Raw genomic sequence first — 20949 nt, forward strand, 5'->3', positions numbered from 1 at the left:
AGGTGGGATAGCAGAAAATGAGGGGGATTCTACCTGTAAAAGTTCAAAGTACCTCTTCTGAGTTTAAGACATTTGAGGTGCCCCATTTGAAATAGTTTCATTTTTCTCACCAAATGCAAAATCCTATGGAGGACAGTCTCCAATAGATTCTTCACCTGGGGAGTAGTATTCCTGAGGTGAAACAATATGGGAGGTGTAAGAAATGAATTCCTCAGATGAGGAGTAATAGGTTCTTTGATCATCTTCCCTATCCTGAGAGGCTGGAGGAGGGAGAGAAGAAGCAAGTCTAGGGCTTAGCAGTGGTAGAGTAGAGGGAGATTATGCTAAAGGCCTAAGGGCCATAAAGGCCTGCATCAAGTAGGAAGTGAAGGACTGCCAGTCAGGCAAGGCCTTCATTGGTCATGGTCAAAGTTTTTTTTTTTTTTTTTGTTTCTTTTTGGATAGTGTGGATGTAGGTGTAGTCCTATCTAACAGTAGTAGCGTCTGGAGGTGGGATCCTGATCGGAAGCTCTGCTAAGTCTGGTTTCCCCTCGACATAGATGGTAGTTGGGATCTGGGCTGGCTCTGGAGACGTGCAGGTCGTTGGCTGCAATATGGCTTCTACGAAAGTCACCTCTGACGTCGATAGGTCTGCCGAGCACCCCTCAACTCCTAAATCGGATGATGGCAGGGCGTCTGGTAGCTTAGCGGTAGAGGGCTTAGGAAACTTGGCCTTCTTACACGGAGGCTCTGTCAAGGCCTCCCAGGCGGGATCCATCCTAAGGGCTAATTGTTTAAGCCATTGGTTCTCCAAGTAAAGATTAAGAGCAGCCAGATGGCTGCGCAGGGTATCAGATACAAATGATTGGCAAATGGAGCAGGTGTTGTGGTTGTGCTAGCGGCCTAAGCAAAAAAACGCTGAGGTTGTGCGAGTCTTTATGGAGAATCTGTTGCCTGTATTGGCATTTACCCTTTTATGTTGACATCAGCTATGACTAGCTACAACAAACCAAGCTTTATAAACCTTTTTTAGACATTGGAGTTGAAGGAGCGAAGCACACAATGCGGTCGGTCTACAGCTGAAAAATTCTGAGGTCTGTGCGTGCAGATGTCACATTTATGGCCCTACGTGTGATGTCCCACACAGCTGCAACAGTCAAACTGAAGCTTTTGTATGGGAGCCGACGTACGGGTCGCCTGAGGCAGAAAATCCCACAAGAATACTGCAACATAGAAATAGAACATTAAAGGGTGCATTGTACTCAATGATAGGTCTGATGAATGCCAAATACAGTGGAACAATGACTTCCTTGGACTTGGAAGCCATACCTGTTTATAAGTTGTGCATCATAGAATGATTTCCTCACCACTGTAGACATGTGATGATCAAAGGCTAGATTACCATCTGTGTGTGTCCCTAAGTCCCTGACTACTGGGTCAACTCTAAGGGGTGTGTTGTCAATATGATAGTTACCAGGGATGAATGACTTCCCAAAGGATACTATTATGCACTTCTTGGCATTTAGTTTTAGTTCATGGCTGTGACACCAATTATTTGTTTGTGTCAGTCCCTCCTGGAGAAGTTTTGTGTCAGTGTGAGATTCAATGACAGCTGCTAATTTGCAATCTGCAAATTTAGTCAGCCAGAGACCAGTGATATTGGCCTTGACTTCTGAGAAGTAAATGCCAAAAAGGAGCAGTCCAAGAACTGATCCCTGAGGGGCTTCACTTTTGACTGGCATGTTTGTAGAGATGTACTCATTCTAGCTTCCTGGGTCCTGTCTGTGACCCAGCTGGCTATCCACCGGGTGACATACGGGTTTGCATTTAACCTCCTGAGTTGGTCAACAATGCCAGAGTTGGGAATTGTGTCAAATGCCTTTGCCAAGTCAAGGTAGGCAGTGTAAACGATTTTGCCCTCATCCATTGCTTTAGTGACCTTCTCAAAGTCATCCCCTAAGTTGAGTAGGCATAATCTGCCCTTGAAACCAAACGGGGTTGGCTCCAGTGTCTGGAGGTTTACTATGTTTCTATTGATCATCTCCATGATAATTCTTTCTATGGCTTTACAAGCAAGACTAGTGAGACTTATGGGTCTGTAGTTTCCAGGGTCTGTAGATGACCCAACCTTTGTGCAGAGGGAGGACTGTTGCCTTTCGCCATTCATGAGGTACAAAGCCTATTTGGAGGCTACAATTAAATGGCAACTCCAGAGGCCCCAATAGGTCATGTTTCATGCTATTTAGATAGCATCCTGGGATATTGTCTAAGCCCACAGGTCATGTTTCATGCTATTTAGAAGGCATCCTGGGATATTGTCTGAGCCCACTGATGCAGTGTTTTGGGTCTTAGAGAAAGCATTAAGGACCTGTTCCTTCGTGTTAGCAAGGGGACTTATATTTGATGATATTGCCTGAGGGAAGGTTGGGGGGTGGGGGTGGGGTGGGGGGAGTAAAGATGGGAGCTGAATTTATCAGCCAGGAGGTTTACTATATCTTCTGGCTCAGTATACGTGGCTCCATTTAAAATGCATCATAGGCACAGAGAGGATCATGACTCAAACTGCTGGCAACAAATGCTGAAACTTCATAAAATTACTACTTATAGGTTTCAGTGTGTAAGATTTTTGTCTGAAGATACTTTTGAAACAGAGGGTAAAAAGAACATGATGAACTTGTGTGCACACAGTTAAATTCAAGGCCCAAGTAAAGCCCCTAGATCAAAAGCTACACACATGGACATTAAGTACAATCTCCTGTGCAAAACTACAACACTTAAAACTAAATCCTACTAATATGTGGCAAATGGCTTGTGAAATCCTAGGAATGTAAAAGCAAGGAGTGAATGTGTACAGGAGCAGTCAGAGAAGAGATCAGACACTGGGGATCCAAAACAATTTACCATCTCGGAAACAGGAAAATGCCACTCCATTCAGACATTCAGTGTGCCAACTCCAGCAAAGTACAGTTTTGTACCTACCATAAATGTAGATGTCCGAGAGGCATGCATCTGCAGTCCTTACAAATGGGTTGTCCTGTCGTCAGGCAGCCCTTCGGTCGGCCGGATTCCAAAGTCTGGGTCTGGCCTCGGCTGATGTCGCACTTCACCCGATGTCATAGCTGCAGTTCTTCGGGTATAAAGGTATCAGCCGATGCCATTTTCCTCAGTGTTTCTTGCCCCAGATGCCAGGTGCCCTCTAGGAAGGCTAAATTTGGATAAATGCAAATGGTTCCAAATAGTAGAGAGCAAACAAAAAATAAGCATGTATGTACATATATACAAACAAATACACCATAATAGATTCCCCAGCTAGCTACAAGATGGGCAAATACCCTAGGAGTACCACAGAGGGGAAGGAGGGTGGGTAATCCTGACTGCAGATGCATGCCTCTCGGACATCTACATTTATGGTAGGTACAAAACTGTACTATGTCCTTCAAGGATGCATCTGCAGTCCTTACAAATGGGTAGAATACCATAGCCAAACTGGGGGAGGAGGAGTAATAAGATTATGGTGTAGTTAAGATCCCTTGCAAAACAGCAGTGGCAAAACCTGCTCGGGATCTGGAGTATAAGGGTAGATTATAATGCTTGGCAAATGTATGCACGGAGCTCCAAGTAGCAGCCTCTAAAATGTCTTTGGTAGCCACTCCTCGTAAAAAGCTGTGGTAGTGGCTGTAGCTCTTGTAGAGTGAGGTCTGATGTTTTCTGGAGTTTTCTTCCCATGGTGAGAGTAACAAAATCTAATGCAATTTCCTATCCACTTAGAGATGGTCTGTTTTGAAATTGCTTTTCCTTCCATTCCTGTTGCATATGCTACCAGTAGCTGGTCAGTTTTTCTATTGCTCTTGGTCCTGTCCAGGTAGTAACGCAATTGTCTATGTACATCCAAGGTATGCAACAGTCTTTCTCCCTTGTTCTGTGGGTTGGGAAAGAATGTAGGCAGGTGGATAGCTTGGTTTAAAGATACCCTGGAGACCACCTTTGGCATAAAAGTAGGATTAGTTCTCATGGACACTATCTTGATGGAAGATAAGGAAGGGCTGTACTGCCATTAATGCCTGTAGTTCAGAAACCCTTCTTGCTGAAGTGACTGCAAGCAGGAAAGCAGCTTTCCATGATAAGTACTGTAATTCTGCTGTTGCTGCTGGCTCGAAAGGAGGGAGTGTCAACTTTTCTAACACAAAGTTCAAGTCCCATGCGGCGAATGGTGGCTTCCTAGGTGGCTTTACATTTTTAATTCCTCTCAGAAACTGCCTGAGCAGAGGATGTGAGAAGACTGGAGGGTCCATGTTGTATTCTGCTGAAATAGCTGATGCATGAATCTTAATGGAAGACTAGGACAGGCCATTGTGGAAGAGCTCTGCCAAGTATTCCAGGATGTTAGCTATGTTTACCAGTGACACATTTTCTCCTTTTGCTGCACTCCAAATGAGGTATCTTTTCATTTTGCTGAATATTTTTTTCTTGTTGAGGGTCTGCGAGCCTCCAAGATAATGTCTTTAACCCTTTGAGATAAATCTGGGTTATTTTGTCTTATGCAATGTTCCAGGCAGCCAGCTGCAGTGTTTTTAGGTTTGGATGCAGGGTTTTGAAGTTGTTCTGTGTTAACAGTAAGGGAACTAGGGGCAGAGGCCATATTTGTTCCCGAGACATACTCCTCAGTAATGGGTACCAATGCTGCCTTGGCCAGTCTGGAGCTATCAGGATGATCCTTGGACGGTCTTCTTTGATCTTCAATAGCACCTTGTGCATCAAAGGAAGAGGTGGGAATGCATATGCTGTCAGGTTTTGCCAACTGAAGGATAGAGAGTCCACCTTCCAAGCAAGTGGGTGGTATGCCCTCGTGCAGAATTTTTTCAATTGGTGGTTGTGTGGGGATGCAAATAAGTCTATTTCTGGTAGTCCCCATTTCCCTGTAATGGTTTTGAAGATGTCTGGATGCAGCATCCATTCGTGGGCATCCGTGGTAGTTCTACTTAGGATGTCTGCCAGTATATTTTCTTTTCCTGGTACAAATATTGCTTGTAACTGAATGTTGAAGCTCAGGGCCACATTCCAGAGGTCCATTGCCATCCGGCATAGAGGGTATGAATGCGTGCCTCCTTGTTTGTTGATGTACCACATAACTGTGGTGTTGTCCGTCCTTATCAGCAATTGACCCTGTCGAAGAAATGGACTGAATGTCTGAATTGCCAGTTTTACTGCCAGCATCTCCTTTTGATTTATGTGCAGGTGCAGCTGGTCTTGAGTCCATAAACCTTGTATGCAGTTGCCCAACATGTGTGCCCCCCAACCGAGGTCTGAGGCGTCCGTTGTGATGGTCTGGCTTGGTTGAGGTCTGTGGAAGGGAAGTCCTTTGTTCGATTGACAGGCCTGAGCCCACCATTGGAATTCTTGCTTCAGGCATGGAATTATTGGAATTCGGGTTTCTAGGCTGTGCTTGTGCTGAGACCATAAATTCCTTAGGTACCACTGTAACTTTCTCATATGTAGTCTGGCATGTGGAATCAATATTATGCAGGATGCCATGTAACCCAGGGCTTGCAGGACTTTTCTTGCTGTTAGCTGGTTCTGCTTTGTTAATGCCATGAAGTAGAGAAGGAGGTGTTTCTGTTTTTCTGCTGTTAGGAATGCCATTTTGTTTGATGTGTCCAGCTCTGCACCCAAGAAGGTTATCCTTTGGGATGGTATCAGCCTTGACTTTTTTTATATTGACTGTGTATCCCAGGGCTTGCAGTAGATAAATGACCTTTTTCAAATCTTTTGTTAATTTGTTTTCGTTGTCCGCTTGTAACAGGCAATCGTCCAGGTAAGGGTAAATTTGAATTCCCTGAAGCCTGCAATGAGCCATTACTGATGCCAGGCATTTCGTGAATACTCTGGGCGCAGTAGATAAGCCAAAGGGCAATGCTGAGAATTGATAATGCTCTGAACCTGCAAGAAATCTGAGGTATCTTCTGCAATTTGGTCGTATGGGGACATGCAGGTATGCCTCCTTGAGATCTAGAGTTACCAGCCAAGACTCCTTGCCCAGCATGGGAAGAAGCTGCTGTAGGGTCAGCATTTTGAATTTTGGAACAATGATGTATGTGTTTAGAGCGGACATGTCTAGAATAGGTCTCCATTGGTTTTCTTTTCTTGGTACCAGGAAGAGTCTGGAGTAAAATCCTTGCCCCTGTTCCATAGACGGTACCCTTTCTATAGCTCTCATGCTTAGTAAGTGATTTATTTGTTGTAGAGCTTCTGTTTTCTGATTTGGAGGTAGGTTTGGCATTCCTCTCTTCCTTGGTAGAGTATGGAAGTGAAACCTGTAACCTTGGTCTATTGTCTGTAAAATCCATTTGTCTCCTGTGATGTAGTGCCAGTTTACTGAAAATAAGGCTAGCTTTCCGCCTAAGGGTGCTTCTAGTTGTTCCCTGGTAGGCGGTGCCAGAGCCAAGTCACTGTGATTGTCCTGTGGAAGTGGTGGTGGCTGGATCTGTGGCAGTACCTCGCTGGTTGTTAGTCTGCCATTGACGTCCCCTGTAGGCACCTCTGGATTGACCCCTGCCTCGAGCGCCTATTCCTGCCTCTCTGGGCTCTGGAGGTGTCTGGAAAGGACCAATTCTTGGAAGGCCAGTTCCTACTAAACCTTGGAGGCTGGACCTGCAAGAAATCCTTGACTGTCTGGACAGATTTTGCTTTCTCTTCCACCTTCTTCAGCACCTGCTGTGCCGGGGAGCCAAACAAATTGAGCTTATCCATAGCAGCATCTAGGAGCTTTGATTTAACATGGTCTGGTAAGGACTGTTCTTTTAAACATGCATGTCTTCTGATCACTGTACCAGTCATAGCTGATCTAAAAGAAGCCTCCAGTGCATCATAGCCGCATTTTAAGGAATGATTACTGACCTGCTGAATGTTATGTACCATTTCCTGAACAGATTTTTTGTGTAATGGTTCATCCGAGGGTAGTTTTTTAGTTAACTGATCTAACAAATTCCTGATACTGAATCATGTGGAATTGACAGTTTAAGGCCCTAGCTGAAAGAGTAGCAGAAGTGTAAACTTTTTTACCCCATCTCTCTAAGGCCCTAGATTCCCTTTCAGAGGGGAGGGGGTTTTTGGCAGAGGTAGCTGCTACAGCCTTGGGTCCCTGGGAGATAGTTTCAGGATCTGCAAAAGGAGCCTTATACAAATGATAATGTGTGTCCGGAACCCTGTAGTACCTAATCGGGCTTAGCAGGGGCCGGAGGAAGAGAATCAGGAGCAGTACAAGCATCATTAAATGCATCATCCACAACAGTAAGTACTGGAGGAATGGCTAAAGGCCTATGCTGTGGCAAATGCAAAAAGGTTCTAAGCCTTTTTCTAGAGTCTGAAAAATCCTGGCCCTGCCATTGAAATTGTTCCCTCATAGCATGCAAGGTTTCCCCAAAAGAAAATTCCTCAGGCGGAGAGGCAGAAGGAATGGACTCTTCTGCATCAGAGTCCTCATAAGGAGAAAAAGGGGCCTCTGGAGGATTTGTATTATCTGAATCATCAGAGGAGTCATCTGAAGAAACTGGCTCAGGGGGCTCTGCTCTAGGATTCTTCTCTGGAGGTGGGTGAGAGGCCCTGTCTGGGTGGGGTTGGGATCCCCTGATCAAAGAAATGAGATCCTCTGCTAGACTAAGCATTTGAGAACTAGAGCTAGGCCTGTGAGAGGGGGTCTTAGCAGGCACAGTTTTGGTAGATTTTGCTGCTTTAGCCCTGGCAAAAGCCTTAATCGACATGGATGCAGGGGGCCTAGCAGCTCCACGTGCAGGAGTAGAAATATCTAAAGGAATAGTATCAGATAAATCCTGTGAACCTGCAAGAGCAGGTGGGATTTCAGTAGCAGATTCAGCCATGCTGGATGAGGCCTCGGTAGGAGGCAAGCTTTCGGCCGAAGGAAGAACCGTGGGCTCGGTTTCAGCCGAAACAGAGATACTCGCGGTTGGCTTAACCGCGGTTTCGGCCGAAACCGCGGACCGCGAGTGTCTGTCCTTTTCCTTGCGCTTTTTAGTTATTTGCGTAGTCGGAATTTCCGACGGCATAATGTAAGCAAAAGCGGAGCCGAAAAACTCCTCAGCAAATTCCGACCGACGTCTAAGCGTCCATCGGTTGAAAGAAGCACAGGCTAGACAAGCTGCTACGTCGTGGTCTGGGCCTAAACAAGGTAGGCAGTAAGAGTGGAAATCTTTATGAGGTATTTGTTTCCCACAAGTTAAACAGTTATTCACTTTTTCTGACATCGGCTGAGGCAAGAAAGAGTCCCCAACGGGGTACTTAGCATTTTAGAAGTCTTCGGTAGTAGTAATCTCTGGTTCTGACCGACCGGCACTTGCGAACAGCTTCTGCTTCGGGCGCCACGCGGCAAGAAAGACTGAGGAAAATGGCGTCGGCTGATACCTTTATACCCGAAGAACTGCAGCTATGACGTCGGGTGAAGTGCGACATCAGCCGAGGCCAGACCCAGACTTTGGAATCCGGCCGACCGAAGGGCTGCCTGACGACAGGACAACCCATTTGTAAGGACTGCAGATGCATCCTTGAAGGACATCTACTGGAAGTTTTGTTTACAATTATATACATAACTACTTTTACTTGCTTGCAAAGTTTGCCAGAGAAATAAAGTTGAATAAAACCGGATACAATGTGAGCGATACATGCTCACAAGTATCAGTAGCTCTTAAGTGGAGAATACATGAAATAAAACAAATGGACAACTGGGTATAACTAAAGCAACAAGAGATGCAAAGAGGTATAGTCAGTAACAAAATTCAGACACCTCTACCTCCAATGTTGTACTGCAAAGACTCAGTCCAGGAGTAAAATTAAAACATTAAAAACAAAACAAAAGGCAAACATGTTTGCCGTACACTACTGGAGGCAGAGGTGTTGTTGTTGAATTTATCATTAAAAAGCTATCAGTTTCACAGAATGGGTGAACACTGCGGTTGCTGTTGTGCAGTAACAAATTTCTACTAATGCTCAGTCTGAATAATGTAACTAAAATACAGCACAATTCATTGTTAACAGCAGAAGCTGTCAATGCCAAAGCTAAATTCTTTACAGTACTAAAAGCAAAGCTGTAAAAAGTACAACTGTAAGAACTTGCCATAAGATGTATTCAGACAGATCACTGTTGCAGTTAAGTACAGTTGTGTAAAAACTTGCCACAACAGTAGATGTCCAAACGATTACTGTTGCAGTATTCCAAACTGTTGGGGTTATATCTTGACTGGACATCTGGCTAGGACAGCCAAACCAAAACTTCCGTAAAGTAATGTGTCTGATGTATACCTATGCCCATGGGCGCAAGGGTACAGTCTGAGGAGTTGCGCTCATACATCCGCTCATCTCCAAGCAAATAAGCTGGAAGAGACCTGAGACACAAACTGCTAAGAGTAAAGATAGTAAAACGGGATACCCTCAGGCCATGTGCAAAAAAAGTGAGAAGAATCAGAAATGGGGGACGTTAGGGATGGAAGGAGTACCACAATAGTGATCAGTAGGACATTTATTATTATGGTAAGTTTTTTAACTGTGCTGCCCTCTTTCCTTAGAACACTATTACTGTATCAAACTCTTGGGTGATTCCTAAAACTTAAATTAGACAGGTGGATGGAGGAGAGCTTGGGAAATTGTCTATTAATACAAACAGGAGTGAAATGGTGATGGTGGCTCTGGATTAAAAAATGCACCCATTCTGTAATGTCTGGTTAAAGTGTGCACAGATGACTAAGTAGCTGCTTCTACAACTGTTCCAGTGTAAAACCCCTTGTAAAAGGTCTAGATAAGGCCACTGCTTTAGCAAAATAACCCTGTGAATGAGAAAAATCTTCCCATGAAGGTGGGATTGGCCCTTAAGACATTGTTTTTATGTAACACAAGGATGGGAGGAGTTGCCATAAAGCCTGTAGTTCGGAGACTTGTCTGGCAGAGGTGTTTGTGGTTTAAAAAGAAAACCAGGGTTTAGTTTTATCTGTGACATCAACCACATTTCCTTTCTTAGGAAAGTCAAGAAAGTAACTTGTGTGTCCAGGGGATGAATGTTGGGACCAGCTGGATTTCAGGTATCAATGCACCTTCTTCATATGGAGTCTGGCAAACGGGACCATGAGGGCGGCTGCAGCCATGAATCCTAGTGCACAGAGGATCTCTTTTGTGGTACAGGAAGAGAAAGAGAAAAAAAAGAAAACGCAACTGTTGAGGCTTTGCACTTAGTCTAGCAGCATAAAAGCCTGCATGAGTCTGGTGCCTAGTCCGCACCCTAAGACGATTAGGTCTTGGGTTGGTTTCACCGCAGAATTTATTCAGAATGACAGTGAAACCCAAGGCATGAAGCAGGGCCATCATGAACTTGAGAGGAGTCAAGCGTACCTGTAGAGTAGGAGCTGTATTAACGACTCATCCAAATAAAGGAATATCTGGACTACCAGAGTCCTGAAGTAAGCTATTACTGGGGTGAGACACTGAAGACTTTGTGGGCTGTAGACATTCCAAAAAACAAAGCAGAGAACTAAAAGTGTGATGGAGCCAGTAGAAAATCTCAGAACTTTCCTTAAGGAGGGTGAACAGGAATGTGGAAATAATCATTTAGGTCCAAAGACACCAAGAAAGCTTGAAGAATAATGAACAGAATCAGTTTTTATGGACAACATCCTGAAAGATAGAACAAGGGGAAAGGTACTGAGGGGTACAGAGACCCAGAACTGATCTCTGGTCTCCAGTCTCCTTTTCATGGGATGAGGAGTGTGGCATAGAATTATATCCCATATATTATGGAGGGACTGGTTCTACTGTGCCATGCTCTAGCAAGGTTTGAATGGCAGGATATAAAAACTGATTTTGTGGTGGTGGCAGAATGATGTAGAAGACAGGAAACTTCTTTTTGGGTCATTCTGCATCCCTTCTGGATGACTGACAGCACGCATTTGTCAAGTAGCTTTTTTTCACATTAGTTAAGCCTTTTGGCTAAGGAAAAGGGATGGACTGAGGGGGACAGAAGGAAGTCAGGTGGACTTGCCTGAGCAAAGTAGCCTCCCAGAAATAGAATGCCTGTCAGGCATGCCCTGGAATATTTTACTAGGCATTTTCTTGGCCTTATGAGAAGGCCAGGATTCCCTGCACCCAAATTAAGTGGGATCTTCACAGTAATCACCTTGGCACCCTGGTACAGAAGTAATAAAGATCTGTCTACAGTCCTTCATAATCTTACCTTGTTCCTGCAATTGTACAAGACTGGCAACATTCAGACCAAACAAAGGGCCCTTACTTATAGCAGTTTCAGTTTAGCCTTATCATCTAAAAGGGGCTGAGGACAACCATTGTGCACCCTTCCTGATCATAGAACCTGGAGGAGCTTCCACTACAACATAATTGCATTTAATGCAGTGCTTAGCTAACTGGGAAGCCTGAGCCACCAAAGATAAAGCCTGTTTACCTGCAACTTCCTCAGGGGAAAAAATGTTTTATTTAAATTGCTAAGAGCCAATAAGCAGCCATTTAAGGCCAGACTACAGGAAGTAGAAACCTTTTCCCTTGTGTATCTATTGCTTTGCTGTCTATCTGAGGAAAGAATAGTTGTGTAAAATCTTACCATAACCAAAGATGTCCTCTTCCATGTTGCAGTATTCTAGGTGTGGGATTTCCTGCCCTCAGGCGACTCGTACGTCAGCTTCTATACAAAAGCTTCAGCTTAGCTGTGGTGTGCGTGGGACGTCACATGTAGGACCATAAAAACAGGGGCCTTAAATGTGATGTTTGCACGCACATTCCTCAGAACTTGAAGGCCAGCAGACAGAGAAGGCCCAGCAGGAGAGATGCCAGTTGTTTACAGGTGTGACTTGGAATCATACTGGGGGTACTGGTGGGCAGGAAGGAATACTGCAACATGGAAGAGAAGGACATCTATGGTTATGGTAAGACAAATATTCTTTGTCCTTCTATTCCTATGTTGCTGTGTTCTAGATGTGGGAGTGTACCACAGCTTAAGAGGATGAGAGGGTGGTGGTAGAAGAAGAGGGTTCTACAAGACCAGGCAGGATTGCCTGTCCTAGCTCTGGAAACTTGGTACAACTGTAATGTTGGTGAAGGTGTGGATAGTGGCCCAGGTGGCTGCTTCCAAAATGGATGCTGTGTCTAGGCCTTTCATGAAGGCCCTTGAGGTGGCCACAGCTCAAGTGGAATGGGCTTTGATTCCCCTTGGGGGGGGGGTCCTTTCCATGGTAGGAGTAGCAGAAGCAAATAGCTTTCCTGATCCAGCATGCAATGGTTTGCTTGGGGACTGCCTTGCCCAGGGCTCTGAGGTGGAAGGGGACAGAGCTGGTTAGTCTTTCTGATGGCCTTGGGCTTGTTCAGGTAAAATCAAAGTTGCCTGTGCACATCCAGGGAGTGCAGTATCCTATCCCCTACGTTAGTGGGAGAGGGGAAAAAGATGGGCAGATGAATGGATTGGTTAACAGAGAGATCACCGACTACCTTACGCATAAGGGGGGGGGGAGGGTTGGTTCGCAGGGACACCGTTTATGGAAGACAAACCTGCAATTCTGACACTCTTCTGGCTGAAGTGATGGCCACCAGCAGGACCATCTTCCATGTACACATCTGTAAAGAGAAAGGTTCAAAGGGATGTTGTATTAATTTCTCTAAGATGTACTCAAAGTCCCAAGGTGGAGGGATAGGTTTCCTAGGTGGTCTCATGTGCAAGACCCCTTTAAGGAAGAACTTTACATCGAGCCTAGCTAGCAAGAGGGGTTCCAGGGGCAGGCTGATATGGCTGAGAGATGTACTTTTACAGAAGAATAAAAAAGGACACTTTTTATCAATTGACACTAGTTTAGAACCAGGGGAACCTCAGCGGAGCAAGGGTCCCTTCCCTTTTGCAGACACCATTTTGCAAATCTTTCCCATTTAGCCAGGTAAGATTTTCTGGTGGTAGGTTCCCTTGCCTGCCTAAGGACTGAAAGCATGTCCTCTGAGTAGCGGTGTCTGAAAGGGATCAAAAGTTTATCACCCACAGAATCAGAGACATCTAACTGTGGGTGTAGGAGAGCTCCTTTGTCTTGTGACAGTAGGTCCACCTTGTAGGGTAACTTGAAGCGATTGTCCTTGGCTAGTTTGTGAAGTAGGGGGAACCAGTGCTACCTTGGCCAGTAGGGAGTCACTAACAAGATTTTTGGTTTCTCCTCCTGAATTTTCAGGACGACTTTCAAAATCAGTGGGAATGGGGGGGGGAAGGCATAAAGGAACTTCCCCTCCCAAGATATGCTGAAAGCGTCCAGTGCTAGAGGGGAGTGGGTTTTTTGAGCAGAAGTTCTGCAGTTGCCTGTTCTGGGGGGAGGCAAACAGGTCCATTTGTGGAGCACCCCACCGGTGGACTGTGTTTAAGACCACCTCCCTGTTCAGCATCCATTCGTGCTGAGGTGAGGAGGTCCTGCTCAAGAGATGTTTGGTGGTTGTCCTGTGAGGTGGTGAAGATCGCCTGCAGGACTAAGTTGAAGCAAGATGCTACGTCCCATATCAGCATAGCTAGACTGCACAGCTGATAAGGCCTTTGTTCCTCGCTGCTTGTTGAGGTACAACATTACAGTGGTGTTGTCTGTGACGATGATCTGGAGCACCCCTGGAACCAGAAGGGGAGTGAAGGTCTTTAGAGCAAAGAAAAACTGCTGTCATTTCCCTACTTGTGTTTGGCCTGAAGAGAGGGATGCCATTTTTCTTGAATCCTGTAAGAGGCCAGAGTGGCTCCCCAAACTGAATCTGAGGCATCTGTATGCATAACTTGGGTTGAGGTGGGGTGGGGGGCTGTAGTGGGAGCCCAGCGTTCAATTGCACTTGCTGGATCCACCAGTTGAATTGTTTTCAGACAGGAAGGAGGGGGATGGCCTGCTCTAGGGGATGGAGGTGCTGGGACCAGGTGTTTTTCAATAACCACTGCAGCTTGTTCATGTGCATTCTTGCCAATGGTAGCATGGGGATGATTGCTGCCATTAAACCCAGGAGATGAAGAAATCGCCTTGCCGTCACCTTTTAGGATAGTAGAGCTTCTTGGAAGTGTGAAGTTAAAGACGGAACCTTGTCCTGAGGTAGAAAGGCTTTCATTGTGTCTGTTCTGTTTCTGCAGCAGAGACCAATCTTATCCTGGCTTGGGATCAGAGAGGATTTTTGGGGAGGTTGATTGTGAATCCTAGGTTCTGCAGAAGGGACATGGTGAAATGTAAATGCTTCAATAGAGCATCCCCGGACTCTACCAGAATAAGGATGTCATCCAGATAAGGGAAAATCTGTATCCCGAGTTTTGCAGAAGGCAATGGCTGGGGCTAGGCACTTTGCAAAGACCCTGGGGGGCCATGGATAAACCAAAGGGCAAGGCAGTAAATTGGAAATGAAAGGAAGGCCCAGAGAAACACAGGAATGGTCTGTGGGAATTCCTGATGGGTATGTGCAGGCAAGCTTCCTTTAGGTCTAGGGTGACCATGAATGCCTTGGCTGATATGAGAGGCAGCAGAAAGGGAGAGAGAGCATTTTGAAAGAGTGTACCTGAAGATGAAGGTTTAGAAAAGACAGATCTAATATGGGTCACCAGGGGCCATCTTTTTGGGGACCAGGAAGAGACAGGAGTAAACTCCTTTCCTTCCTGCCCTGGAGGGACAGGTTCTATGGTGTCTAGCTTTAAAAGATCTACCAGAACTTGTGGCATGAGAAGGGCCTTGTTTTTGGGTAGGGAAGGGATGCCTCTTCTGGGTGGCTTCTCTTTCCTGGATAGGAAGTACCGTTTTTGGATAACGTTTAAGACCCACTGGTTGGAAGTGGTGGATTGCCAAAGGGGGAGACTGTGGGAAAGGTGGGCTGAGGGGGGAGGTGGGCAAGCAGTCACGCATTACTGGGGCCTCCTCTGTCCTGAAAGGGCTGTCTGGGTTGCTGTGGTGGAGCAGAGGATCTGGAGTTGGTAGGTCTTCTAGCCCCTCTCCTGGACCTGGAAAAGGAGGGCTGTGGAGTATGTCTTACAAAGGTGGCCTTAGCAGGGTAGTTCCTAGAATACTTGGGTATGGGCAACACCAGCAGGTGCTTAATGTCCTGGAGTTCTTTGCTTTTTTCACGTAGATTTTTAAAAAGTTCAGCGGATTGTTTTTTGAACAGCAGTTTGTGGTTCAGAGGGGCGTCCAGGATTTTAGCCTTGAAGTCCTCGGGAAGGTTCTGGAGTCTTGGCTTAGCTTTGAGTACCTCCTGAGGGCTGAAGCAAATGCTGCATACCTGGCAAATGCTTCTGCAGCATCACAGCTGCACCTTATGGAGTGCCTGGCTACCGGCTGGGCCAAAGAAAGTTTGGATGAGATGTCAGTCTTGCTGGGACTGTCAGACAAGGAAGCCAGCATGGAGGCGGCTTGAGAGACTAAGTCTAAAGCATACTTGGGTCATGTAGGTCTGAATTTATGTACCAAAGCAGAAGTGTACACCTTCATCCCCATCCTATCTATGTACTTACTGTCAGTGGGTAGTAGAGAGAGGTAGAGGGTATTAGTCTAGATTGCTTATCTGCTGTGGTGGCAATAACAGCTGGGTCCGCCAAGGGTGGCTTAACTATAAATTTGTGGTCCTCTGGCACTTTACAGAAGTGGTCAGGACACTTAGGGGCTGGAGGCTGGGAGTCAGGGGCCTCAGAGGACACACTGAAGGCATCCAAGTAAGCAGGAAGAAGAGAGGGAACTGCTGAAGGAGAGGGTGATTCCACTTGCAGCAGTTCAAAGTACCTTTTTTGGGTGTCAGTCATTTGGGAAGTATCCCATTTAAAGTAATCCTTCATCTTGGTGATGGTCTCACCAAAAGTAATGTCTTCAGGGGAAGAGTCCCCCTGCACAGATTCCTCATACAGAGTATAATGTTCCTGGGGAGAGGCAATCTCGGAAACATAAGAAATGGACTCCTCTGATGAAGAGAAAGAAGAGTCATTTTCTTCCCTGACCCGAGAGGTTATGGATGGGGAGGGAAGAAGCAGAGACAGGCCTAGGGCTCAGAAAAGGCAGAGTGGCAGTGGCTGAGGCTGAAGGCCTGCATGAGAGGAAGTGAAGGCCTGCCAATCTGGTGGGACTTCTGAAGAGGTATGTTTAGTTTTCTGCTTTTTTTTTTTTGGCTGGAGAGGAAGTAGAGAGGCCTGGTGCTGGGTCTAGAGATTAGCACATCCAAAGGTCTGGATCCCTGCCGGAGGTACCACCAAAACTGGTTCCCCCTCAACCTCGATGGATATCTATGTCTGAGTGAGTTCAGAAGATGTGCCAGTCGTAGGCTGCGAAACAGCTTCCTCGAGGGACGTCGCTGTAGTCGATGGATCCGCTGAGTGTGCCTCAACCCCTAGATCGGCAGCTGGCGGTGCATCGGTAAGTGGAGCAGCAGGTGAAGGCGGCCTAGGAAACTTGGCCTTCTTGCGTGAAGATTCAGGTGCGGCCTCCGATGCAGGAATCATCCTAAGGGCTAACCATTTGAGACGTTGGTTCTAGAGGTAGAGATTTAACGCGGCTAGATGGCTGCGCAAGGTCTTAGGCACAAAGGATTGAAAAACAGTACAGGAAGAGTGACAGTGTTCCCGGCCTAGGCAAAATAACAGACCCGTCATGGGAGTCTTTGTGGGATATTGGGCGCCCGCACTGGCACTTTCCCTTTTTTCCTGACATCAGCTAAAGGTTACAACAACCAAGCATTAACTACAACAATCGTCAAAAATAATAAAGTTTGAAACCCAACAGGCTACTTATCTTTAAGGTACGACGTCAGTGAAGAAGCAATCGTACGATGTGAATGTCTATGGCTGAAAGTTTGAGGATTGTGTGTGCAAACTTCACATTTAAGGCCCCTGGTTTATGGCCCTACATGTGACATCCCACGCACATTGCAACAGCCAAGCTGAAGCTTTTGTATAGAAGCAGATGTACGAGTCGCCCGAAGGCAGGAAATCCCACACCTAGAACACTGCAACACAGGAATAGGACATCAGCACTAATAGCAGGATGTAACATACGCTTGTCTGTTGTCATGGAAAACAAAGTGTCTACAGCAGGGTTTTTGTACAAAAATTTTAAGTTCTCTGGCACCTTGCAAATCCTCTCAGTCCTTCTGGGTGCTGGAGGCTGGTGCAGTGGAAGTGGATGCAAAGGCATCCATGAAATTATCCAGAAGAGGAGGAGGGGTGATTACTTGCAAGAGGTTGCAGGAAATGATGGTAGGAAGGACAGAGCTTAAACTGTACAAAGGGAGATAAATAGATGTCATTCTCTACAGACATATGTAACAGCTACATATGGCCAATTGTTCAGAAATCCACAAGCATTACAGTTGGCAGGACAAAAGTGCTGAATTCTGATAGAAGAGCCCTCACGGATAGAGTACACAGTCTTCAACCAAATGACTCTTTCTTGTATTAGAAAGGGTAAAACAAATTGTGCAGTTTACATACAAGTGCCAAAATATTAAACAAAGCATGTTTTGTAAAAATCTTGGACGAGATTTTCTCGGATACCTCAGTCCTGGATATTAGCATGCAAACCACAGGGTAGGGGTGGATAACAGGCTAATGCTGATCTAAAAACAGAAGACATAGCTAGTGCTACAGTCAAATTCAGTAGAAGGCATACATACGAAAAAGGTGGAGCAACTACCTTACAACTTCAGACACTGTGGACATGTCTTAAGTAGTGGTATTAGACTCTGCTATAAAGTGAAGCAATTTTTTCTTTTATTAGTTTACTAAAAATATCCTACCAGAGTAACTTCTATCCTGCCTCTATTGTTCTGTATCCACTCTGCACCAATACATTCTTAGAATATCTTCCTCACTGAAAGCTTAATCTGACGCTCCTAAACTACCATACTTCATAATTTACTCTCGACTAACTTCCTAAATGTGGATGTTAACCTACTGCATTTACCTTCTGAAATATTTTGTTCTGAAATGCTGCACCATTAGTTGTATTAATGATATGAAGTTAAATTTAAGATTTTCTAATTTGTTACAGGAGCTAACTTTACATGAATACATCAAACTTCACTCGAGTCACAGATATTTGCATTTTCATTTCAGCATGCGTGTGCAACACTCTCAATACTTCCAAACAACTTTACCTAAAAAGTTCTCCCATGGGGATTCCTCCCTCATGCAGCAGTGGAGTAATCAGTTCAGCGAGGTACTGCCATATATGCGGGATATCAATCTCCATGTCTTCAGCCACCTCCAATATTTCCCGAATACTGCACAAGACAAAGCAGAAGAATATACTACAAAAAGTAATGTATGATATAGTGCACATTGCAAATAACTCACTCATATAATTTTACACAGCAGAAACAAACACGGTGATGAGTACCGTAGAATTTTGAAAAAAAAAAGTAAAGAAAATGGTACTCCCCACATTCAAAGGTCTTAAGACTTCTGAGGTGGTATAATCAGTGGACTACAGTTCTGTTGCTCTTAAAATTTCACTGAGTTTGCAATGTACATGCTTACTTCCCAAGATATCCTGTGGTTGAGTTAACAGATGTACAAATAGCCAGAGTACCCAATTTTGTCCAAATCAAAACCACCACTTGAAATAAAACTTCAGGCAGATGTGTAGTTAAATTGAGATAAAGGGGCAGTTGCCCTGGGGACAAGGGGGTAGGGGGTGTAATCCGCAGATGCTAATCACATGGTAGTGTAGTAACAATATTTAGAAAAAAGAAGTTATGTACTCACCATAACATTCCATCTGAGTAGTTGTACTTCATTTGTCTTCAACCTGTGGGTATTCGGATCCAAATCAGATCAGAGATGGCTGCATCACTAGCATCTGATCCGAGCTCCAAGTCCCTCCTCTTACTCATAATGCTTCCATTTCCCTCCCTCAGATTGAGTTTGCTGCTCAGGAAAACACAAGCCCAACCCAAACAGACCTCATCACTAATGGCTCCCAAAAATTAAGCCAAACAAACCAGGAGAGTCACAATAGTGCTCCTCTCCCCAATACAAGGTTAGAACAATAGTGACAAGGTCAGGGGGGATGGTTTAAGACATTTAAGTACAACTACTCAGATGGAACGTCATGGTGAGTACATAACTTCTTTATCTGAAGTAGTTGACTTCATTTGGTCTTCTGCCTGTGGACAGAGTCCACAGCTACCAACACCTGGGTGGCCCTCATGGAAGGATATTCTGGAACACCGCACAGCCAAAGAATGCCCTAGTCTTGGATACAAAGTCCAACTTGTAATGAGATATGAAGGTATGAGATGAGGACCAAATAGCTGCAGAACAAATCATCCAGTGACCACCTAGACCAAAAGGCCACTGAAGTAGCCATGGTCCTAGTGGAGTGGGCTTTCACCAGACCCTCAAGGAAAATGCTTCTAACAGAATATGCTCACAGGTTCTACGGAAGGTTTTGGCTTTGGTACCCCAGCTGGACGTACAGCTTTAGACAGAAAACCCAATAGTTTGGAATACTGCAACAGTGATCTAAGGAGGGACATCAAGAAAGAAATGTAATGTTTACAATTCTAAGGTCAGCTGCTGGGGAGCTGTACACAAAAGGTGCACCATGCATATGGATTGCACAAAGTACAGTTGTGTAACTACCATAAATGTAGATGTTAGAGTGCATTCACTGTTGCAGTCATTACTCTTGGGTTATCCTGCTAGCAGGCTACCCGCAGTCGGCCAGAATTCCAAAGTCTAGGTCCGGCGTCGGTTGCTGTCGCCTCATCCCTGACGTCAGTGTGCCAGGGGTATAAAAGATGCAGCAGACGCCATTTTCTTCAGTTTTTCTTGCCCCAGATGTCAGGTGCCCCCAAATTGGTGGGCTGAAAAAATATGCCAATAAAAATGCATGCACAAAAATAACATTTCCTTCATCTACAAGTAAATACACCAAATAGGTTGGATAGGATAGAGAAACACAGATGAATCCTAGCAAAGAAAAAGGGGGATGGTGGGAGGGTAACCTGGACTGCAACAGTGAATACACTTGAACATCTACATTTAATGTAGGTACACAACTGTACTATGTTCATCATGTTTCACTGTTGCAGTCATTACTCTTGGGTTGAATCCCAAAGCTGAGTATGGGTGGCTGGGCTAAATAGGATTAGGAGAGGCTATGAGGCCCTGCAAAACTGCAGTGGCAAAATCTGCTCTGGACTTAGAGTAAAGAGGTAAGTGGTAGTGCTTTGTGAAGGTGTGCACTGAACTCCAAGTTGCAGCCTCTAAGATATCGTTGGTTGGTACTCCTCTGAGGAAGGCTGCCGAAGTGGCTGCTGCTCTGGTGGAATGAGGCCTAATGCCCTTAGGCACTGATTTGCCATGCTGAAAATAGCAGAAACGGATGCAATGGCCTATCCATTTAGAAATAGTCTGTTTTGAGATGGCCTTTCCTTGTGATCCTGCAGCATATGACACTAAAAGTTGCTCAGTCTTTCTGAAAGCTTTAGTTCTGTCCAAGTAGAAGCGTAACTGCCTGTGCATGTCCAAAGAATGCAGAATTTTCTCACCCTTGTTCTGTGGATTTGGATAAAAGGTGGGCAAATGAAGGATTTGGTTGAGGGCCACACTGGACACCACCTTAGGCATAAATGTAGGGTTTGTTCTCAGAGAAACCCTGTCTGGATGAAAAATGATGAAAGGTTCCACAGCCATGAGTGCTTGTAACTCTGAGACTTGCCTTGCAGAGGTTATTGCTAGGAGCAGAGCTGTTTTCCAGGATAAGAATTTTATATCTGCTGTTGATGCTGGCTCGAAAGGAGGCAGTGTGAGTTTTTCCAAAACATAATTAAGGTCGCAGGCTGGAATTGGTGCTCTACTTGGAGGCCTAATGTTTTTGGCCCCTCTGAGGTACTGCCTTATTAAAGGAAGAGGAAAAGATAGGTGGTCCCGTATTGTAATGGGCTGAAATGGCAGAGGCATGAATCTTAATTGATGAGAAAGAAAACCCTTTGTTC

At 45.2% G+C, this 20949-nt stretch overlaps 1 protein-coding gene across 1 annotated transcript in view; it reads right to left on the minus strand.

Annotated features, from left to right (window-relative positions):
• Positions 1 to 20949, minus strand: part of LOC122801252 (eukaryotic translation initiation factor 4 gamma 1-like) — a 2968223-nt gene that overhangs the window by 405360 nt on the left and 2541914 nt on the right. The window contains exon 25 of the mRNA XM_044070804.1: positions 18103 to 18228. Within this exon, the coding sequence (XP_043926739.1) occupies positions 18103 to 18228 (126 nt within the window). The remainder of the gene's footprint in view (positions 1 to 18102; positions 18229 to 20949) is intronic.

Source organism: Protopterus annectens, chromosome 4.part1 (genome assembly GCF_019279795.1).
Source record: "Protopterus annectens isolate FY-2018-M chromosome 4.part1, PAN1.0, whole genome shotgun sequence".
Classification (NCBI taxonomy): domain Eukaryota; kingdom Metazoa; phylum Chordata; order Ceratodontiformes; family Protopteridae; genus Protopterus; species Protopterus annectens.